Source organism: Pterocles gutturalis, unplaced genomic scaffold (assembly GCF_000699245.1).
Source record: "Pterocles gutturalis isolate BGI_N339 unplaced genomic scaffold, ASM69924v1 scaffold24768, whole genome shotgun sequence".
Classification (NCBI taxonomy): Eukaryota; Metazoa; Chordata; class Aves; order Pterocliformes; family Pteroclidae; genus Pterocles; species Pterocles gutturalis.
This window is the reverse complement of record NW_010118914.1, coordinates 1,508-18,996: the sequence shown is the minus strand read 5'-3', so window position 1 is coordinate 18,996 and position 17,489 is coordinate 1,508. Positions and strand designations below refer to the sequence as shown.

General features: G+C 37.4%; 1 protein-coding gene across 1 annotated transcript; it reads right to left on the bottom strand.

The window, feature by feature from the left end:
- Positions 1-940: 940 nt before the first annotated feature.
- On the bottom strand, positions 941-4,725 carry LOC104463893 (HEAT repeat-containing protein 5A-like; the record flags this gene model as incomplete). Its single annotated transcript, XM_010076402.1, has 4 exons — positions 941-1,523; positions 1,801-2,014; positions 3,435-3,586; positions 4,501-4,725. Coding segments are annotated over 4 exons (893 nt in total), but the record flags the coding sequence as incomplete, so codon positions are not given.
- Between the last annotated feature and the right edge of the window lie 12,764 nt (positions 4,726-17,489).

Below are 17,489 nucleotides of genomic sequence, written 5' to 3'. Positions count from 1 at the left end.
GTTCTGTAAATATTTTTTCCCCCCTTCTTTTTTTTTTTAAAAGTAAGTAGATTCCAGAAGGAAATACTATCCTCAGTTTGACAGTGTTTGGTTTAGATAATACTGGTATTAAGAAAGAAGTCAATACACTATATGTAGAAAATACTTTATAGTCATTGCAATTTTGATAGTTATTCTTCTATATTAAAATATATTCCTCAATAAAAATTTTAAATACTTCATATTATGAGTTTGCTGCACTTTGACACAAGACAAGCTGACTTCAAATACGTCCATCTCTCATTGCAGAGATACATAAATTTAGGTGATTTACATGTTTATATAACTGATCATTTAAAGATCAGGAAACACACATCCAGATAGAGCAGAAGTCTGAATCGAGGCACAGTTTATTAGAATTGCTGTCCTATCCTGGACAACATACGTAAGCTTCAGTTGCCCAGCTAGCACAATACAAAATTAACACAAGTATACGTCCTGAAAAGTGAGACTATGTCAAGCAGCAAGGCACCAAGCCTGAAAATACTTACATATGCATAGTAGTCCCACTGTGTAAAGCGCTGCAGCGTCCTCAGTGAAGAAGCATTTAGAGCTGTATTTAACAGCATTCGTTAAATCTTGGCCAGCTCAAGAAGTTATTAGGATTAAAGCTATCAATATTACTTTTATTGAGTTGATTTTTTTGAGATCAACAATAATTTATTGTAAGGCTTACAAGGATATTTAATCTGTATACTTAATGACGCAGTGTGTTAAATTATTAATTAGGATAGATTACCACCTGCAAGTAAATTTATGTCCCAGTTAAATCCAAAAACCATTCAGGGTAACTTATTTTTTGACAAACATTGTTTTAAAACAAAAATAATTTTACTTAATGGGTAAGTGTGGGCTGCTCCTAAATAAATCTATGGTAAAGTTCACTACATTTTTTTAATATAGGCATGCATGTGCATTTCTGGTATTTTAGTCCAAAACAATCCAAAAATACAGATTAGATGACCTCTGACAGATTTATTCATAGTGTTTAGAGATGTTCAAGAAGCCTTACACTAACAGAAAGTTATCTAGAGATTTTCTTTCTCTTAAAAACTTTCTGTAATTCTTCAGTGCAAACAATTACATGAGATCAACTCATAGCAATCCTACTCAGATTAGAAATTAAAAGGGACATTTTTTTTGCTGTTGATATTGAAGTGTGTAAAATGACAATATGAGACTTTAAAGAAAATTGGTCTTTAGCTGAATGCTTGAACTTTTCCCAGGATTCTTTGCATGTTTAGCAGTCTTCACTTTGATGCTTTCTTGATTGCCTTTGACAGCTGACTCAAGCCTGGCTTTCATAGTTGGAGAGGATGCCATTAGGTTTTTAAAAACTGACGAGTACTGTGGACCAATCTGCATCAGATTTTGCAAAGCAAACTCATGTAGATTTTTTGTAGAGTTCGTAGCAGAAACCAGGGCATTTTCGTCCAAAAGGAAGGAAATAAGGATGGGAAGAAGGCAGGCCACTAAATGAGCACCTGTAAACGTTGAAAACACAATTCAAACATATACTTTTTAAAAACAGCTTCAAATTCTAACTAGAAGTGTTTCTCTAAGTTAACCTTTAACACAAACTATCAAGCTGCAAATGTTATTTGAACTGTATGGTAAAAAGAACCAACATTTTTCTTAGCAATTTTGTTAGAAATTAGTGTTCAGGACTGAAGTCCTAGTGGTCGTTTTGTCTTAACTTGTTACCTAAAGCAACTTTCAGGATGTCTAATGCTTTGGATACTAGCAATGGAAGTAACTTACGGTGCTGTTCCTCAGCAGTGGCTGTAAGAGCTGTAACCACCTTTATTCCCTCCTGAATGACTTGAAGTTCTGCAGCATTTTCAGGTTTTGCTTTTTCTGTTTCCTGCAGTTTTCCCACAATGGACGGTGCTAAAGAATGGATATAAGGATATGACACAGTTTTGTTTGGATGCTGAAAGATGGAGTGCAGCAGCTGGTAGCACTTACACTGTACCTAAAGGGAAAATCAAATTTGCATTTACAAAGTGTTATACATGTCAGTGTTTTAAAACTCACAGCTTGTCAGATAAAATTTTAGGGAGGGGAGAAATGTGCCTCACAGCTTGAAAATTCATCAGGTTGCAGGCCTCTAATGTGTAATACTTCATAGGAGCATTATAACATGTAATCAAATTATTAATAGAAACTAGATCGTTCTTCCTATTTCCTTCCACTGAGTCCTACATCTTCTGACATTTTTGAGTTAAGGAAGAAATATTATTTTTGTGTGAAGATTATGTCTTTAGTATTGTTTAGAAAATATACTCTTTCTTGCAAAAATACAGCTGACTGAAAATAGGTGCTTAAAATATAAGCATTACCTCTCTCAAACTGTAGGCACAATTTTGAAAAGCCTCAAATAGTGCAGTAGCTTGCACGTCACTGGAAGTCAATAGAACTGAAACCATCAAGTTCCTACACAATTTCTGAAGGGCTCAGGTATCTAAACACTTGGATAAAATTTGCAAATGCATACTACCATTTTCTTACAGTCACATTCAGCATCCCCAGTTTCCTATCAGGGGAAACCAATGTTTATAATATAGGAAATGTATTAATATATAAAAAACTACTTTCTTACACCTATTTCTCAAGTTAAAGGTAACTTCATTCATTTTTTTCTTTACCACATGAATATAGAGAGAGAAGATGGAAGAAAAGCGGTTTACAGTGAATTCTCAGCCAAATATGAAAGGTAATGCATATTATTTTCAGAGCTGGACTTTCAGAGTGAGGATGTCTCAATTCATAGAAAAGCCATTTGTATTTGCAATGATAATAAATACAATTTCTTTTTCCTAATATGTTGGGGTTTTAGATGAACAATAGTAACAGATGAACCGTGGCACTACAATCTAAAGCAACTACCCAAAAATATTTATACTAGGTGAGAACAAAGCATTAATCTAGTTCAGTATGCTGCCTCCAGCAGTGGCCAGGAGCTGATGCTTATGGGACAGTAGAAGTTATGGAGTGGTACTTGCTCCAGCTCCCAAAGACCCACATCTGTGGCATTTCCTGTGCAAAAGATAGTATCTGTGTGTTGAAGATAAAGTGAACAAATAAAATTAATCAAGTGCCTGAAAAACTACACAACTATATAGCGTACACATCAATGTATAAAGCTCTAAGTCTGATGCAATAAAAAAAAAATTAATCATAGGAACACAGAACTGTATGCAGAATTAAAAAAATGTTAAAATGCATTGCTGGACATGTTCTTGCTAACTTGTTCAAACTGTACTTTAAAATACAATAGATACAGTCAGGACCAAATTAGCTGGAATCAACACAGGACAAGTGAAAAACTGAGCAGAAAATAAGCTAAAATCCATTAAATATGATGCTGATATTGTTATAACTTCAGTACTTACAAGAGGATCTTTTGAGTCAAGTGTTATTTTAAACTTCTCAATACAACGCTTTTGAAGGCACTCTATGGTAGTAACTTCTGGACTGGTAGACATGACAAATACTGTAATAGCAGTCAGCAGGCTAACTTCATCAAGGTCTTGGAGAAGCCCATCTACCGTCAATGAAGGAAGCAGTCTGTTAGGTTTGCATTAAAAAGTAACTCCCTGAATTCAAGTGTTACAAAGAGGTGGAATAGAAATATTAATGTCTGCATTTTTTCAGGAACCTCTTTTCTCAAATACATTACATACTCTGATTCACTGATACGGACTTTTACTGTAATAAAAGCCAAGGCCAAAATGGGAATTCAGCAGTGGCTTTATGTATATTTAGAAATAACAGCATACTCCTATTCCATTGTTCCTCTGTATGAAGTACAAGAAATATCTTTGAAGAGCTGGTATGACATATTAGGGTACAACCTGTTTTGAGATTTATATAACATTTGCATTAAGAACATACATATTTTTTGCTATAACTTAAAAAACCAGCATTATAAACAAAAGTTCCAACAACAAATTACAACTTTGAGATTAAACTTAAGGAATGATAAAAGTACTACAGACGGGAAGCTGAAGAAGCAGCACACAGACAACCAACTTTAAGACAAAAATAGTTTTTCTTGAACTACTGTTTTAATACCCTTTACTTCAATACAGACACTAATTCTTTCTAGAGAACCTGCATGCAGTACAGCTGTCTTGTCGGCTCAGCTGTACACTGAAGCCATAACTCTTGTTTATTCCATCATACCATGTAACTCCATTGCAGCACTACATAATACAGGGTTAAACCTGCCATCCCACATTTATACCTTTACAGATGCTGGCTTCTCACATGATCTGTGGGGATAAGACTGCACTATCGTTTCAACAGTACTTGGTAGCCAACTAATTCTCCTGTGACTACGATATTAGTCTTTTTTTAAGACATGCATTAATTTAATTGAAATAAAACCAAACAACCTTTCATGCAAACATTTTTTGCTTTGTTTTTGAAACACACAAACCCAAAATTTATGCTTACCTTGATCCCAACAGTCAAGCACTGTGACCAAAGCACTACGCAGAAGATCAGTCCAAGCAGTCCTACTCTTCTCTGCTCGAGCCATTGGAGAAGACAAAAGTCCTTTAAGAGCTTGTAGAGATGCAGCAACTGTCAAAGGTAGCTGGCCATCTTGCAATTTCACAGCAGTTTCTTTAAATACTCCAATAATTAAGTACAAAATAGTAGGAAGAACTGAAACACTTCCTGTAAAACAAATTAATTTCACAGAAGTTAAAAAAATTCAGGTACCTTTTACATTAAAAATATTGAAGCAGTTTTCTTGGATTCTCTCTTTTATTTATAACTTTTTTCATCACCTATGTGAATGGAGGCAGTAATTTGAAGAAAGATTTGAAATATCATGTGACTTGCTATAGCAAAATGGAGTCAGTCTGCCTAAGTGAAGTTAAATCTTTCCCTCTTTCAAATCAGCACTGTGTATCTTTTCCTTGATTATTTTATTATATCAAGCGTGGAATCATGTCATATTCAGAGAAAAGCAAAAAGAGATATTTCAGAATCACTAAGGAGCAGAAGAAGAGAAGCTATGGAAGCATACAAAGTACTGCACAGGGGGGGTGACGGGCACGGCCAGCCCGGCCTGCCACCGCCGCCAAGGGAGAGTGGAACGGTGGGGGCTGCAGGACGGCAGCGACTCTGCTCTGCAGATATTTAAAAGCAGCTTATTTGACATGCAAGTGATAAAGAAAATCCTTGCTAAAAATGCAAGAGAAAATCACAGAATCATGGAATGGGCTGGGCTGGAAGGGACCTTAGAGATCATCTAGTTCCAACCCCCCTGCCATGGGCAGGACACCTCCCACCTAGCCCAGGTTGCTCAAAGCCTCATCCAGCCTGGCCTTGAACACCTCCAGGGATGGGGCATCCACAGCTTCCCTGGGCAACCTGTGCCAGTGCCTCACCACCCTCACAGGAAAATATTTCTTCCTAATATCTAATCCAAATCTACCCTCTTTCAGCTTAAAACCGATACCCCTCGTCCTATCACTACCCTGATAAAAAGTCCCTCCCCATCTCTCCTGTAGCCCCCTTTAGGTAAGGGAAAGCTGCTATAAGGTGTCCCCAGAGCCTTCTCTTCTCCAGGCTGAACAAACCCAACTCTCTCAGCCTGTCCTCATAGGGGAGGTGCTCCAGCCCTCTGACCATCTTTGTGGCCCTCCTCTGGACTCACTCCAACAGGTCCATATCTTAGCATATCTTATCTGCAGAATTCACCCTCTCTCAGAATTGATTTTAAGACTGAAGATTTTATGTTTACAACCTTTTTTTTTTCTTTTTTTTTTTTTTTTCCCCAAGATGTAATATATAGCAGCATGGGTAAGAAGACAAATTTTATTACCTGGCCTCAATCATAGAGTAAGATTACTGAAGTTATCTGTTGCACAGCAAGGAGCAATATGCACTCATTAATAGCCAGTGTTACATAGGGATATATTAGGCTTCTGTCTGTTATTTTAAAATAACATTGTCTTGCTTTAGTGTTTAGTGAGGTTGCTCTTCCCAAACCAGACCTTTGTGAAAGAAGAAGAAATCGCACGAGGTGTTTAGTGCATAAACTAGCTCATTTTTGCTAGCTGTAGGGTACTGTTAAGTATGAGCTGTTTTTATTTAAACTCAGCTAATTTTATTTAAAATACCTTCTGTTCATTTACTCTAAAGCTGTATCCCCAGACTCATTAAGAAGAGTTTAATGAGGTAGAAATCCATTTAAAATGAGGGTTTTTCCATATATGTATTTGTGAGATAAATTGATTGTTAAGGAGAATGGATTATACTACAGTCTGAGCAAATTATGTAAGCAGATTATAAAGGAATATTAATATACAATGGTATTGATTATTCGTTGTTGCACTATCATTATTTACGCCAGGATTTGATGGAGAATGTTTACTTGTGCAAGTTTCAACACAAATGTCTGTGAAACAGCGTATAGAAAAACTAGGGTGACATCATTGTTTAGTTATGGGTTCTTGGTGTAATTATGTCATATTTTCCTTGGGAAGACAAATTCATTTTGTTGTGTCTTACATTTCTTGAATCTTATTGGGTCAAAGAATTATAGTAAATTTGTTGGTTACATTTTAGATTAGAATTTGGATTTGATTGTGGTTTTTGTATAGAAAAGAACTTCCTGGGATCTAAACAATATACCTGTGCATGAAATATATTGATATTTTTATCAGTTATTATATAAAGACATTTTGTTGTATGTTCTGGGTTTGGCAGCTGTCCCAGAATATTTCTTGTATCCTCTCTGCTTGTTGTCCCTGGAGCAGAGAGTATCCCAAGAGTGGTATCCAGAAGACATTTCTGGTTGTTTTCACATCAGTTCTTTTTCAGCTAGGCAGATGGCAGTATGAACAATTTATCACAAAATTCAGTGGGCATGTGTTTTTCTTTACCCTTTGTGTGAATTGTCATGCATATTTCATATAAGTTTAATGGAATTAATCCTTTTGTGAAGAGGGGGGTGGGTGCTGGGAGCTCTGCCTCTGCGGGTACTTTCTCCTGTTTATCAGAGGATGAAATGCTCAAGGTCTTTCAGTACCAAAATGATCTCAAGTGGTCTTGAATTCTTCCCTAGGGATGATTTTTTTTGTTAGTAATAAGTTTGGTGTTGCATAGCATTTGGCAGGGGCAGTAGTTGACTGGAACTTTGAAGAGACAAGATGCATCTTAGATGTTATTCCTCTGTCTGTGGTGTCTGAAACCATCCATGATCAAAGGTCTTTCAAGCAGCTATCACATCAACTGAGTGCCCTAGGTAGTGTCATCTGTTTTGAAGAGAAACTATACAAAGCTGTGGTGGAATTTATATAGCAAAAATACAAAACAGGTTGCTGGTAAGGGTTATATTTTGGTAAAACTACCTCTTGTGGGACAGATGTAGCTGAAAGGCTGCAGTGTCAAGAGAAGAATTAGATTTAAACGTTTTATTTTCTCCGTTGTCCAGTGTGGAACTCTCTCTTCCCATGCATACAGAGATTAAAAAAAAAAAGAAAAAAAAAAAAGACAAGTAACAGGGCATATATAAGGAAAGAATGGGTACTTAGTTAAATCACTTAGAAACATTTAGTAAAGAATCACAGGTGGATGCCACTACTGCTGTGAAGGGTGAGATAGAACTGATGGACTCTGCTGTGCTAGCTAGTCGAGGTTGCTGTTAGAAGACTTTTTCATCATCAGAGATGGCCTGGAAAGTGGAATTTTGCAGCCATGAATTGCAAATTTCCATCACAAGATAAAGAAAATTCCACAAAATACTTTATAAGCTGGGATTAATGTTTAAATAAGTACCTTTTTAAAATTTGATTATGCTGAAAAAAACAAAGCAATTGCCCAAAGAAAGAAAAAAAGGTGTTGCATATATTTAGTCTAAAGATGTTAAAACTGCCACCAGACAGCTCAGAATGATAATATGTTTTGTATTTGAAGTGATGTTTACAATCTTATATCCTGAACTGAGACAAGTCCCTTGCTTTCTGCTGGACGATGATGCCTTTTTCTTCTATTTTGCTCACAGTTTACTTATTTTCCTTCTGGTTTTGAGCTACTTAGCCTACTCATGCTATCTGTGATGTGCTATCTGGCCCTTTATATTTGGTGTTTTTTTGTTTTTTTTTTTTTTCAGCCTATTTCTCAGTCTGGTTCAAGACCCAATCAAGCTTTCTTCTTTGTACAGCCTCAAAATTGCTAGCTGAAATGCTGATAAGCTGAAAAAGAGAAGATACTGCTGAACAGCGATGTGGATGTCGAGAAGGTTAGGTGGTGATGTTAGAATAATTTTACTGTCTAAGTAGCAGACACATTATGATGATGGTATTTAGTACTGACTTCTCTCTTATTCGAAGCACTGTCCAGATACTAAGGTAAGGAGTATGTTTGCATCCCAACCATCCTCATCCTTCCTCCAGAGGTATTTAAATAAGGAAAGCAGAGTAAGAGCATGAAGAATTTCCCTAGTACAAGTCAAGCAGCAGAAATGAGATGGAATAGCAGTCCTATCACTCAAAGACTCCAAATATTGCACAATGCCTGTGTAAAGCTGCCAGAAATAGCTCTTCCAGAGAAGACATGGGGTGAAGGCTATCATCAACTTTGCCTTCCAAACAGACCCCCAAATCTGTTTTGCCTTCAAAAGAAGCATTGCAGACTTCTGGAGGAAGATGACTGAGAGGAAGAGATGGCACTAGGATTTTTATCTTTCTGGTTTGCACCATAGCCCTAAGGAAGGTTGTGACTTCTCAGAGCTGGTACACCTCTTCAGCTTTTCCAGCAGAGACAATTTGCTGTCCCTGCGAATGCCAGAATTATTTCCAGTGAAGGCTGGTATTCCTGTTGGGGAAGAGCAATCCTGTGATTTGAGCAGTTGATTTTATGTGTGTTTAAAGTATACAGCAAAAGGTAAATATGCTATTAAAAACAGATTATTTTGTTTAGTCCTTCATACAATTACAAAACAGATAATGAAATGTGTTAAATTAGAGTAATCAAAAATTAATTCAATTTCTGAACTAAATAACAGATTCAGTGTGAAGGCTGTGTCAGGTACAATTACAGCTTTTCTAAGGGAGAAGCAGAAATTTGGCTCTATTTGTAAAAAAAGGTAGCTGGATAAAGACATGCAATCTGCTTGCTTACCATGATTGCCTAAAGGAAATAAGAACACTATTAATCACAGTTTCTTTCTCTACGGGTGTCAGGCATGTTCATTTGCCTGTGACATTTAACTACTGTATTTTTTCCCTGCTTGGATGTCTCCTGCACCAAACCTTTGTCTGTATGATTGACAGCCATTAATGTTGAAAGGACTTCTGTATCCTGCTCCAATGAAATGAACGGAGGAGTGGGAGTAGCCTACCTACAGTATGTACCATAGGGTCTCATTGTAACACCTCATACTCATTAGAAGAAATACAATTTTTTTTTTCACAGAACTGAGCTAACAAGTTAGAGTCCTGAACCTTTCTTGTGTAGTCAACCTTGAGTTCCAACACAACACTCTAAATTCTGTAATTCAGAGGGACATTGTACAGAGCCACCAAACTGACTCCAGAAGGAGTCCCTCAAAGGTCAGCAGTTTTCTGGCCTCCTTAAGTACTGCCAGGTCCAGGCTGATCCCTGCAGGTGTATTCAAATGTCTTTGGCACTTGCTTCCCCAGTCTTCTGAGTTTGGGATCTGGGTTCTACACAGCCGGAATGTGCGGAAACAACTTGGATGTAGGACAGTAACTGAAGCAGTGGTGAGGGAAAAAACACCTGCCTAGCTATAAAAGCCTAACTTCATGGTCACAAGGCCTGGAGAAAACAAGGAGGAGTAAGAGTGCTGAGTGAGAGTCTGTAGCTGTATAGGCTGCTTGCTACCCCTGAGCAAGCTGGGTATGCTTGCTCAGGCCAACTTTGATCAGTGAAGCTCAGCTTCAGCTTCTTGTGCCTCGTATGTGCTGGCCTCACATCTGTGCAGAGCGTGGCACTGCTCTGGTGTTGGGGCAGGCAGCAGTTCTGCTTTCCTTCAAGCCACTGAGCTAACCCATGCCTGACTGATCTAGATGGGTACTGCAAACTGGTTTGTCCTAATGGGGGAAGTATTGAGACTGAGCCCTGTTGCAGGCACTGTGGAGCACAGGTCCTACATTCTTTATGTCCTACATTCAGGGCTAGTTTAGTGCAGACCCCAGGTGACTCCAGCAAGTGCTTGTGCTGTGCTTCACAGCCCCTGTGTTACTGGTCTCTCTTATGCTGGATACTGTCCTCTACCCCTGTCATGTACGGGAATTATAATTTGTTCTCTTCCACAGGTATTGCTGCATCACTGCTCTCTTCGTCTCGTAAACACTTTTGCAATAGCAATTAGTACTACAAAGGTGTGTTTTTGTTAATCCCATTTCTTTGATTTCCAGTGACAAATTTTGATGGTAATGAGGACATTGCTATAGACAAAAACACATCAATATTTTCTAGGAGTTGGAATTTGAGTTCTCCATGTTTCAGTAGATGCCATATGTAAAATTATCAGAGTATGTACATGGATTGAGACATGGCTCCTTCTGCTCCTTTCACAAACAGTATGAAACGTCATTTATTATTCTCTATGTACCTGGAGGACTCCTTCCCTCCAGTCACTGTCAAGTATGCAGGCATTATCAGTCTGCATGTCATTTTTTTTTTTGCATTTATATGGATGACTTTCAAAATAAAACTCTTACCACAGCTTCAGGCCAAAAGCTTTCTCCTTGAGCCACAGCTCCTATCATTTTTTTTCCCCCTCAGGCATACTGATCCTTAGCTAGTCAGGAAAGCATACACACAAATGATAGGTCATTAGGAAATTCTCTGAATAGCAAACCTCTGAAGTCATCCCAAGTCCTATTTGCCACGCATCATGATAAAACTGGGTGAGTTTGAGGAGGCACTAATTATGTGCTTGGTCTGTCATTTATCAGTTGCTGGAGCTGTTGTTCCCAGAACACAGCAACCTCTTCTGCAGCATAGTTCAACAACATTGCCAGAGCTCAATGAGCCAAGCAGGGTTGACAGATTTTGGCATTTTATTCCCTTCAATGTAACATTGTTGCAAGACAGCACAAATGGGTATTTTGCTTTGCCATAACACAGCATCATATACAGATACAGTAATGTTGGCCTATGGGCTTTTTTTAAAATTATATTTTGGGAACTCATCCCCTTAAAACAAATAGCAACTGTGTAGGACTTTCATTTACTATCAGCCTTTAGTTTTTGATAGTTTGTTTCCATTACTACAATAGCATATATATATATATATAATCCTTTCTTCATTTTAACCAACTTAAATAGAAGGTAATCTTGTTTCCCCTCAGGTCCTGTGGGGGAAAAAAGCAGATGTTTAATACAGTGAGCTAAATAATAGAAGATTGTAAATTCTAATGAATATTCATGCAGTGAAATAAGATAATGGACCATGTGTCAAGAAATAATGTGGCTTCCTGCTATGACTTCCAGTGTGGCTTAACATGTTTCAAAGAGGTTCCAGTGTCAAGAACTGCTCTTTAATATTTAATTTTCATACTTTCTTAAAGCACACACAGATTTTTTTTTAATGTATGTTTCTGGACTCATTTGGGATGGTATTATTTCTTTATTATTTGATACCTCAGAAGCACTGCAATGATGAAAAGGAGATTTTTCATATAATCTTTGATTGTGTTTTTATTTTTTTTTAAGCTGCCAAAGGGTCACAGTTTCTTTCTTTTACAATAGATGCTAAATAGCTGCTACAGAGTGGAAGTAAAACACTTTCTCTTCAATATTTTATGTTCTAACAGAATAGAAAAATGGCATTTGCTATAACATTTTCTAAAGAGCTTTTTATTTCACAGATAATTCTTGGAACTGCTGGAGACTTATGTTTTAATGAATAACTGGGTAAAACAATTACTTCATAACTTGGGATATGTTAATATCGATTACAGATATTTAATCTTTCCCTGGATACTCTTGTTGCCTATAGGACAAAAAATAATTATGTCTTCACAGTGACAGTCTAAGGGCCATGTCCAGATTAAAAAAACCCTTCATTTTGGTGCCTGCAAAAAGATTCCATCACAAATATGAGGTGTTTCAGCTCCAGTTATAGAAAACACAGATCTAACCAATGCACTCTCAGCTTAGAGAATGACTCAGCTCACCTTCAGGTGAACCTCTAGGCCACATCTGTACTAGGCAGTTAATCAATTGCAGGAAATATTCTTGGACACTGTAACTCAGCTTTACTTTCAACGGTTCTTGACAAACTTTTGGCCAGGGCTAACTTACTAACAAATTCTGGTCCTGGTTCATCAGTTAAGATGGGCCAGAGACCATTGTCAAGGCGCAGGTTGTACAACACCACCCTGCTTTGCAAACCTCCTTCTCTAATGACTTTCATAAGTCCTAAGGTGAGGTAATAACCCAAGTGCTAAATTCAACAGTCGAGTAGTGTAAAAAAAAATTGTATCTTCTATTAATAATCCCTCTATTTCCTAGAATACCGTCATATTTCCTCATGTCAAAGTTTGATTAAATTAGTATTTTAAAAGGTACAATGCAGTCCTTCAGTGGCAGTAATTAGAAGAATGTAAATAACATTTCTTTCTATGATAGAGTTGTTTTTTAGACCTTAGTTTCAAGATCCATAGACCAAGAGCTTTCATGAAGAATTCACTAGAAAACTACCTTCCTCTGAACCAGCTAAAATGAGAAACCTAGTTACTTTGTTGTAGGGAACCATGAGCCCAGTCCCCGTCCTCTTCATGCTCAGGGAACTAGGATGGAAAAGAAAGCAAAGACAGATTCTCTGAATTGAGAGGAACTTGCTCAGCTTCTTGTAAAAGTTAAACTTAAAAGGTGCTCTGCTTTAGGATGTTCTTTCCTTGGTCTAAGCTTCCTATAAAGGAGAAAATAGGAAAGTTATTAACATTCCTATCTTCGCTCTCTGTGCTAGGATCATCGGTTGGCTCTATTCTGCTCCAAGCAGCCTGCTTTTGACATTAGAGGATGTTAGCACAATTAAAAACCTGAGGCACTATGTCTCTCTCTTTTTTTTTTTTTTTTTTTTTCGGGGGGGGAGCGCTAAATCAGTAATAGTAACACTTTCACATAGGAAATTAGAAATCAGGAACTCCAAATTATATTCTTGGATCTGTCTCTAGCTCTATGTAAAACCCTAAAGAAGAGTTACTTTCCTTCACAGTTGAGGATTAACAAGAGAATTGCATTCCAACAATCAGCTGCTTTGGCTCCACAGTGGTGGAATGCCTCACAGTTTTACATGATAGTGCTTCAAACAGGGTGCACAGACACAAGAAGTGTGTGTTATTGGATCACATTTATTTTCAGCTGAGATTGGTCCTTGCACACTGAAACAGTCTGGAGCAGGTTGCTGCTGGCGTAGTGATGTAAATGGTCCATATACACCCAAAGTGCACTGGGGCCCTTCTGAAATATATCGCAGTGTACTGGGAATTATGAGATAAGTATTGAATGGCTATGGAACAAAACTGAACTGGTTTAGAACACAAACCATATTTTTAAAATAATTACTAAACACCAAAAACACTAAAGTTGATGTAATGTCTCAATCAGCCTCACTGGCCAAATAAGATTAATTTGCTATACAGAACTCATTTAGGGTCAAGGTTATGATGTTAACAAAAATGCTTCCTGTAAAGCATAAGCTCATTACTGAGAAAAATGAATGAAGAGCAGAATTAAAAATATTTCAGAAACCAAGACTGAATGCCATTATGACTCAGACCAGTGGTGTCAAACGGTTTACTGAAGCTTTTAGGACAGTGACCATCTTTTTTATTCTGTATTTGTACAATGCCTAATACAATAGGGCTCTTTCTGCCCCTGGGACTCTTACCATTGCAATTTATCTCCATTACTGGAAAAAAAAAAAAAGAGAGAGAGAAGAAAGAAAGAAAATGCCAGTCTTCCTTCAATGTTTGTAAAATATATGGCAAAGATGAGGAATACTTTCAAAAAAAATCAAAACCTTTGTTCTTCTCTTTTCTTCAAGTATGGAAATACTGTTAATTAGAGTTAATTCCACTCATGCAAGGAACATCTATATATCAGGTACCTAAGAAAAATTATGTGGCTTTGTTAGTGAAGTGCATCTTCAGCAAAATAAATCTCTTCATTTTCTGCACCACTTGCTTAAGGTTGGAAACATTGCTGTAATATCAGCTGCATCTTCACTGTGATGTGACTGTTACTATAGTAAGCAATATTAACCTGAAGAACTTGATGACTGACTTTAGAAGCGTCTAGCAGTAATTTAAATAAGGTTTTCATATCTTCTTGACTGTGAAGGACTGCATTGATTAAAATGTCCACATGAAAGCAATATACAAACTAAATTGTACTCAATTCTGCCAGACCTTCTTCCTCATTTAGCAACACAGAATGAAAGGAGACAACTTAATTTCTTTCTCAGTTTAAGGGTTGGCAAAGCATTCACATAAGATGAAGCTACTTTTGTGGTCTTGTATTTATTGAAAATATTAATACACATGATAAAGAAAAATGAATACATGATTACTGTTTCTCACATGTTTTCACTGTGCTTGTTAAGATGTCGCGGTTTCAAGTATTGCCATATATAAAGAAAAAAGTTTTCTTCTTAAAGTAATATTCCATATGAAAACACAGGTAAACTTCAGTTGTTTTGTATGGATATATGAAATCAGAATCTGTTAAAATACCTTGGGCCAAATTTACTTTGCAACAAGTGGGCATAACTGTGTCAATGTCAGTGACATTCACCTTAGTATTTAAGCCTAGGAGGAAAGAAGAGAAATTCTAGTGAATGACAGAGAGGCAACAGTGTGAGACACAGAGATTCTCCTCATACAAACCTGCAGTTGTTTTCTCCTCTCATGCCTGAAATTCCCTACTTAGATATTTTTGAGGTATGCTTTGCTAATACAACTGGAGCCTGTTACCCCCAGGTACAACACCCAAGCCCATGTGCATGAGCTCTGCCAAGCTGACGCTGGTCTGTGCAGAACCAGATCGCGTGTCTCAGCATTAAGTAAAGCAGCCTGGAAGTTGCTTTCACTTACATGAGGAGCATAGTAAAGATAAAGCAAAGAACTCAGCCGGTAGGCATTTTGGCTTGGTTTATTCATTCTGCAGCCTGACCTAGTTTGTCAGCACTACAGGAGAATGATAGTCTCACAAAAGCCATGAGAGCAGCTCTAGCTTGGTCTCAGAGCTGCCAAAGGGAGGAGGTGGCAGCCATCCTGAGACACAGTGGATGGGCTGAGCCAAGAGATAACAGATAAGAGAGAACACTAACAAGCCCGAGGCTCAGAAACCAGGGCACAGCAGCAAGGCTCCCTGCATCAGCAGTTGTTGGGTAAGAGCAAAAGCCACAGAGGATTACAATTTTTTTTCAAACTAGGCTTAGCTTTAAAAAAGCTTGGGAACACTTGCTCCAGTTTAAGATAGCACAGAAAAAAGGGAACGTGATGATCCCAGGTATCCTCCTTGCTCTCCAGCAGTCTGAGGCTCAAATAGAAGCAGAGTCTCTAACTTATAAAAGGTAATTACAGTGAAAGTTTTCCTGGCTTCTACAGAAGCGCCACGACTTCCATAATTCTGTTTTAGGGCATTGTATCTTTTTTTACTATATAACAATATATGGCAGATTATCTCATAATTTAACATATTCATCTATATTTCCTAATCCTACAACAAACAGCAGCCTCATTGTTGGAAGAGCTTTGATAACTGGCCTAAAACTTAACTATCTTAGACCTCCTTTCCTGATGAACCAAGTAATTATCATTATGTGGACATAAAAAGCCACATTTAAACCTTCTTTATCTTAAATGTGCCAGGGCTGGCTGACCAGCCAGGGAAAGAAACAGCATCAGTGACATCCATGCCACACGCACTCGCCCTGGTATGCTATGGTATACCTCTGTGGCCAAAGATTACAGGCCCAGTCATGAATCTAAAACAACTCCTTAGTTTTGAAGACTGTTTCTTTAGCATTTATTTCTATAATTTCTAGTTTAAATTGGGTTGTAGTGAGGTGGGTGCTGGCCTCTTCTCTAAAGTAACAAGTGATAGGACAAGAGGAAATGGCCTCAAGTTGCACCAGTGGAGGCTTAGGCTGGATATTAGGAAAAATGTCTTCACTGAAAGAGTGATCAGGCATTGGAACAGGCTGCCCAGGGAAGTGGTGGAGTCACCATCCCTGGAGGTGTTCAAGAAACGTGTAGATGTGGTGCTTAGGGACATGGTTTAGTGAGTTAGGTGGTGTTGGGTTGACGGTTGGACTTGATGATCCTTGAGGTCTTTTCCAACCTCAATGATTCTATGATTCCAAATTGTAACCAAAATGGATGGCTCATATGAGTAAGAGTTTGCAGGGTGTCCTTAACTTACTATATTATTAATATGCTACTAGGCAGACACCCAGAAAGGAGAATGGAAACACAGTGGTCCATCAGGCTTGAAAGCTTACAGTCTTGATTTTTTTCTCTTTTTTTTTTTTTTTTTTTTAGCTGCTTACTTCCTATTGCACACAAATCAACCTAATTATCTACCAAGTCATTTTTCAAATGTTAATTCATTTTTAAAATTTTGAGTCATATGGCAGCAAATCTCTCCTAGCTATACCTGGCTACCCCTAATTGATTTTGGGTGGAGAAAGAATACATTTAAAGACAAGACAATCTAATTTCAGACAAAAATCAATTGTATATTTTTATCATGTTAGTGTTCAGGCTGAATAGCGATTTAGTCTTTGAAACGTTTTCTTACATTTACTTAAAGAAAATGTTATCAATTTGCACTAAAATTAAACATTGTGTTTTTCATTTTGTTGTTGAAAAGTCCAGAGTGGATTTTCTGAAAGATGCAGAGATTGCCTGTAGTTTCCGTAAAGACTCAAGTCTGGCAGTAAAATCTTTGTTAATTTTTGGTTGCATTTTCCTAGACTCGTATTTTAGCACTGTATGTGGATTGCAATGACCTGCTGGACAAACAACTTAGACCAATACTTTCAAACGTTAAAATTTAAATAGGAAGCCAAAAGCAATAAGGAGAAGTGTATAATCCATAAAACTGTCTTCAGAATCAGAAGAGATGGTGGAATACTACTCAAATCAAACTGTCGTCAATGTATTCCACTACTAGCTTTGTTGCTGAGAAAATTTAATCCCTTTGTAATGGCCAAATTCTACTTTTCATATTCACATTCAGTATAACCTCCTGCCATATTAGCTCCCCTACTCTTACCAAACCAGTGCTAAAATAAATTATTTAAAATATTGAAAATTTTTCTTTCTTAGGTGAGCATTTGGAAAACTTCTTCAGCTTACTTTTCTAAAAATCAATTCTATTTTCTGCTATATCAGATTTACAAAAAAACAAACCTGCAAAAATATTTGAGGGTTGTTCCAGCTGGT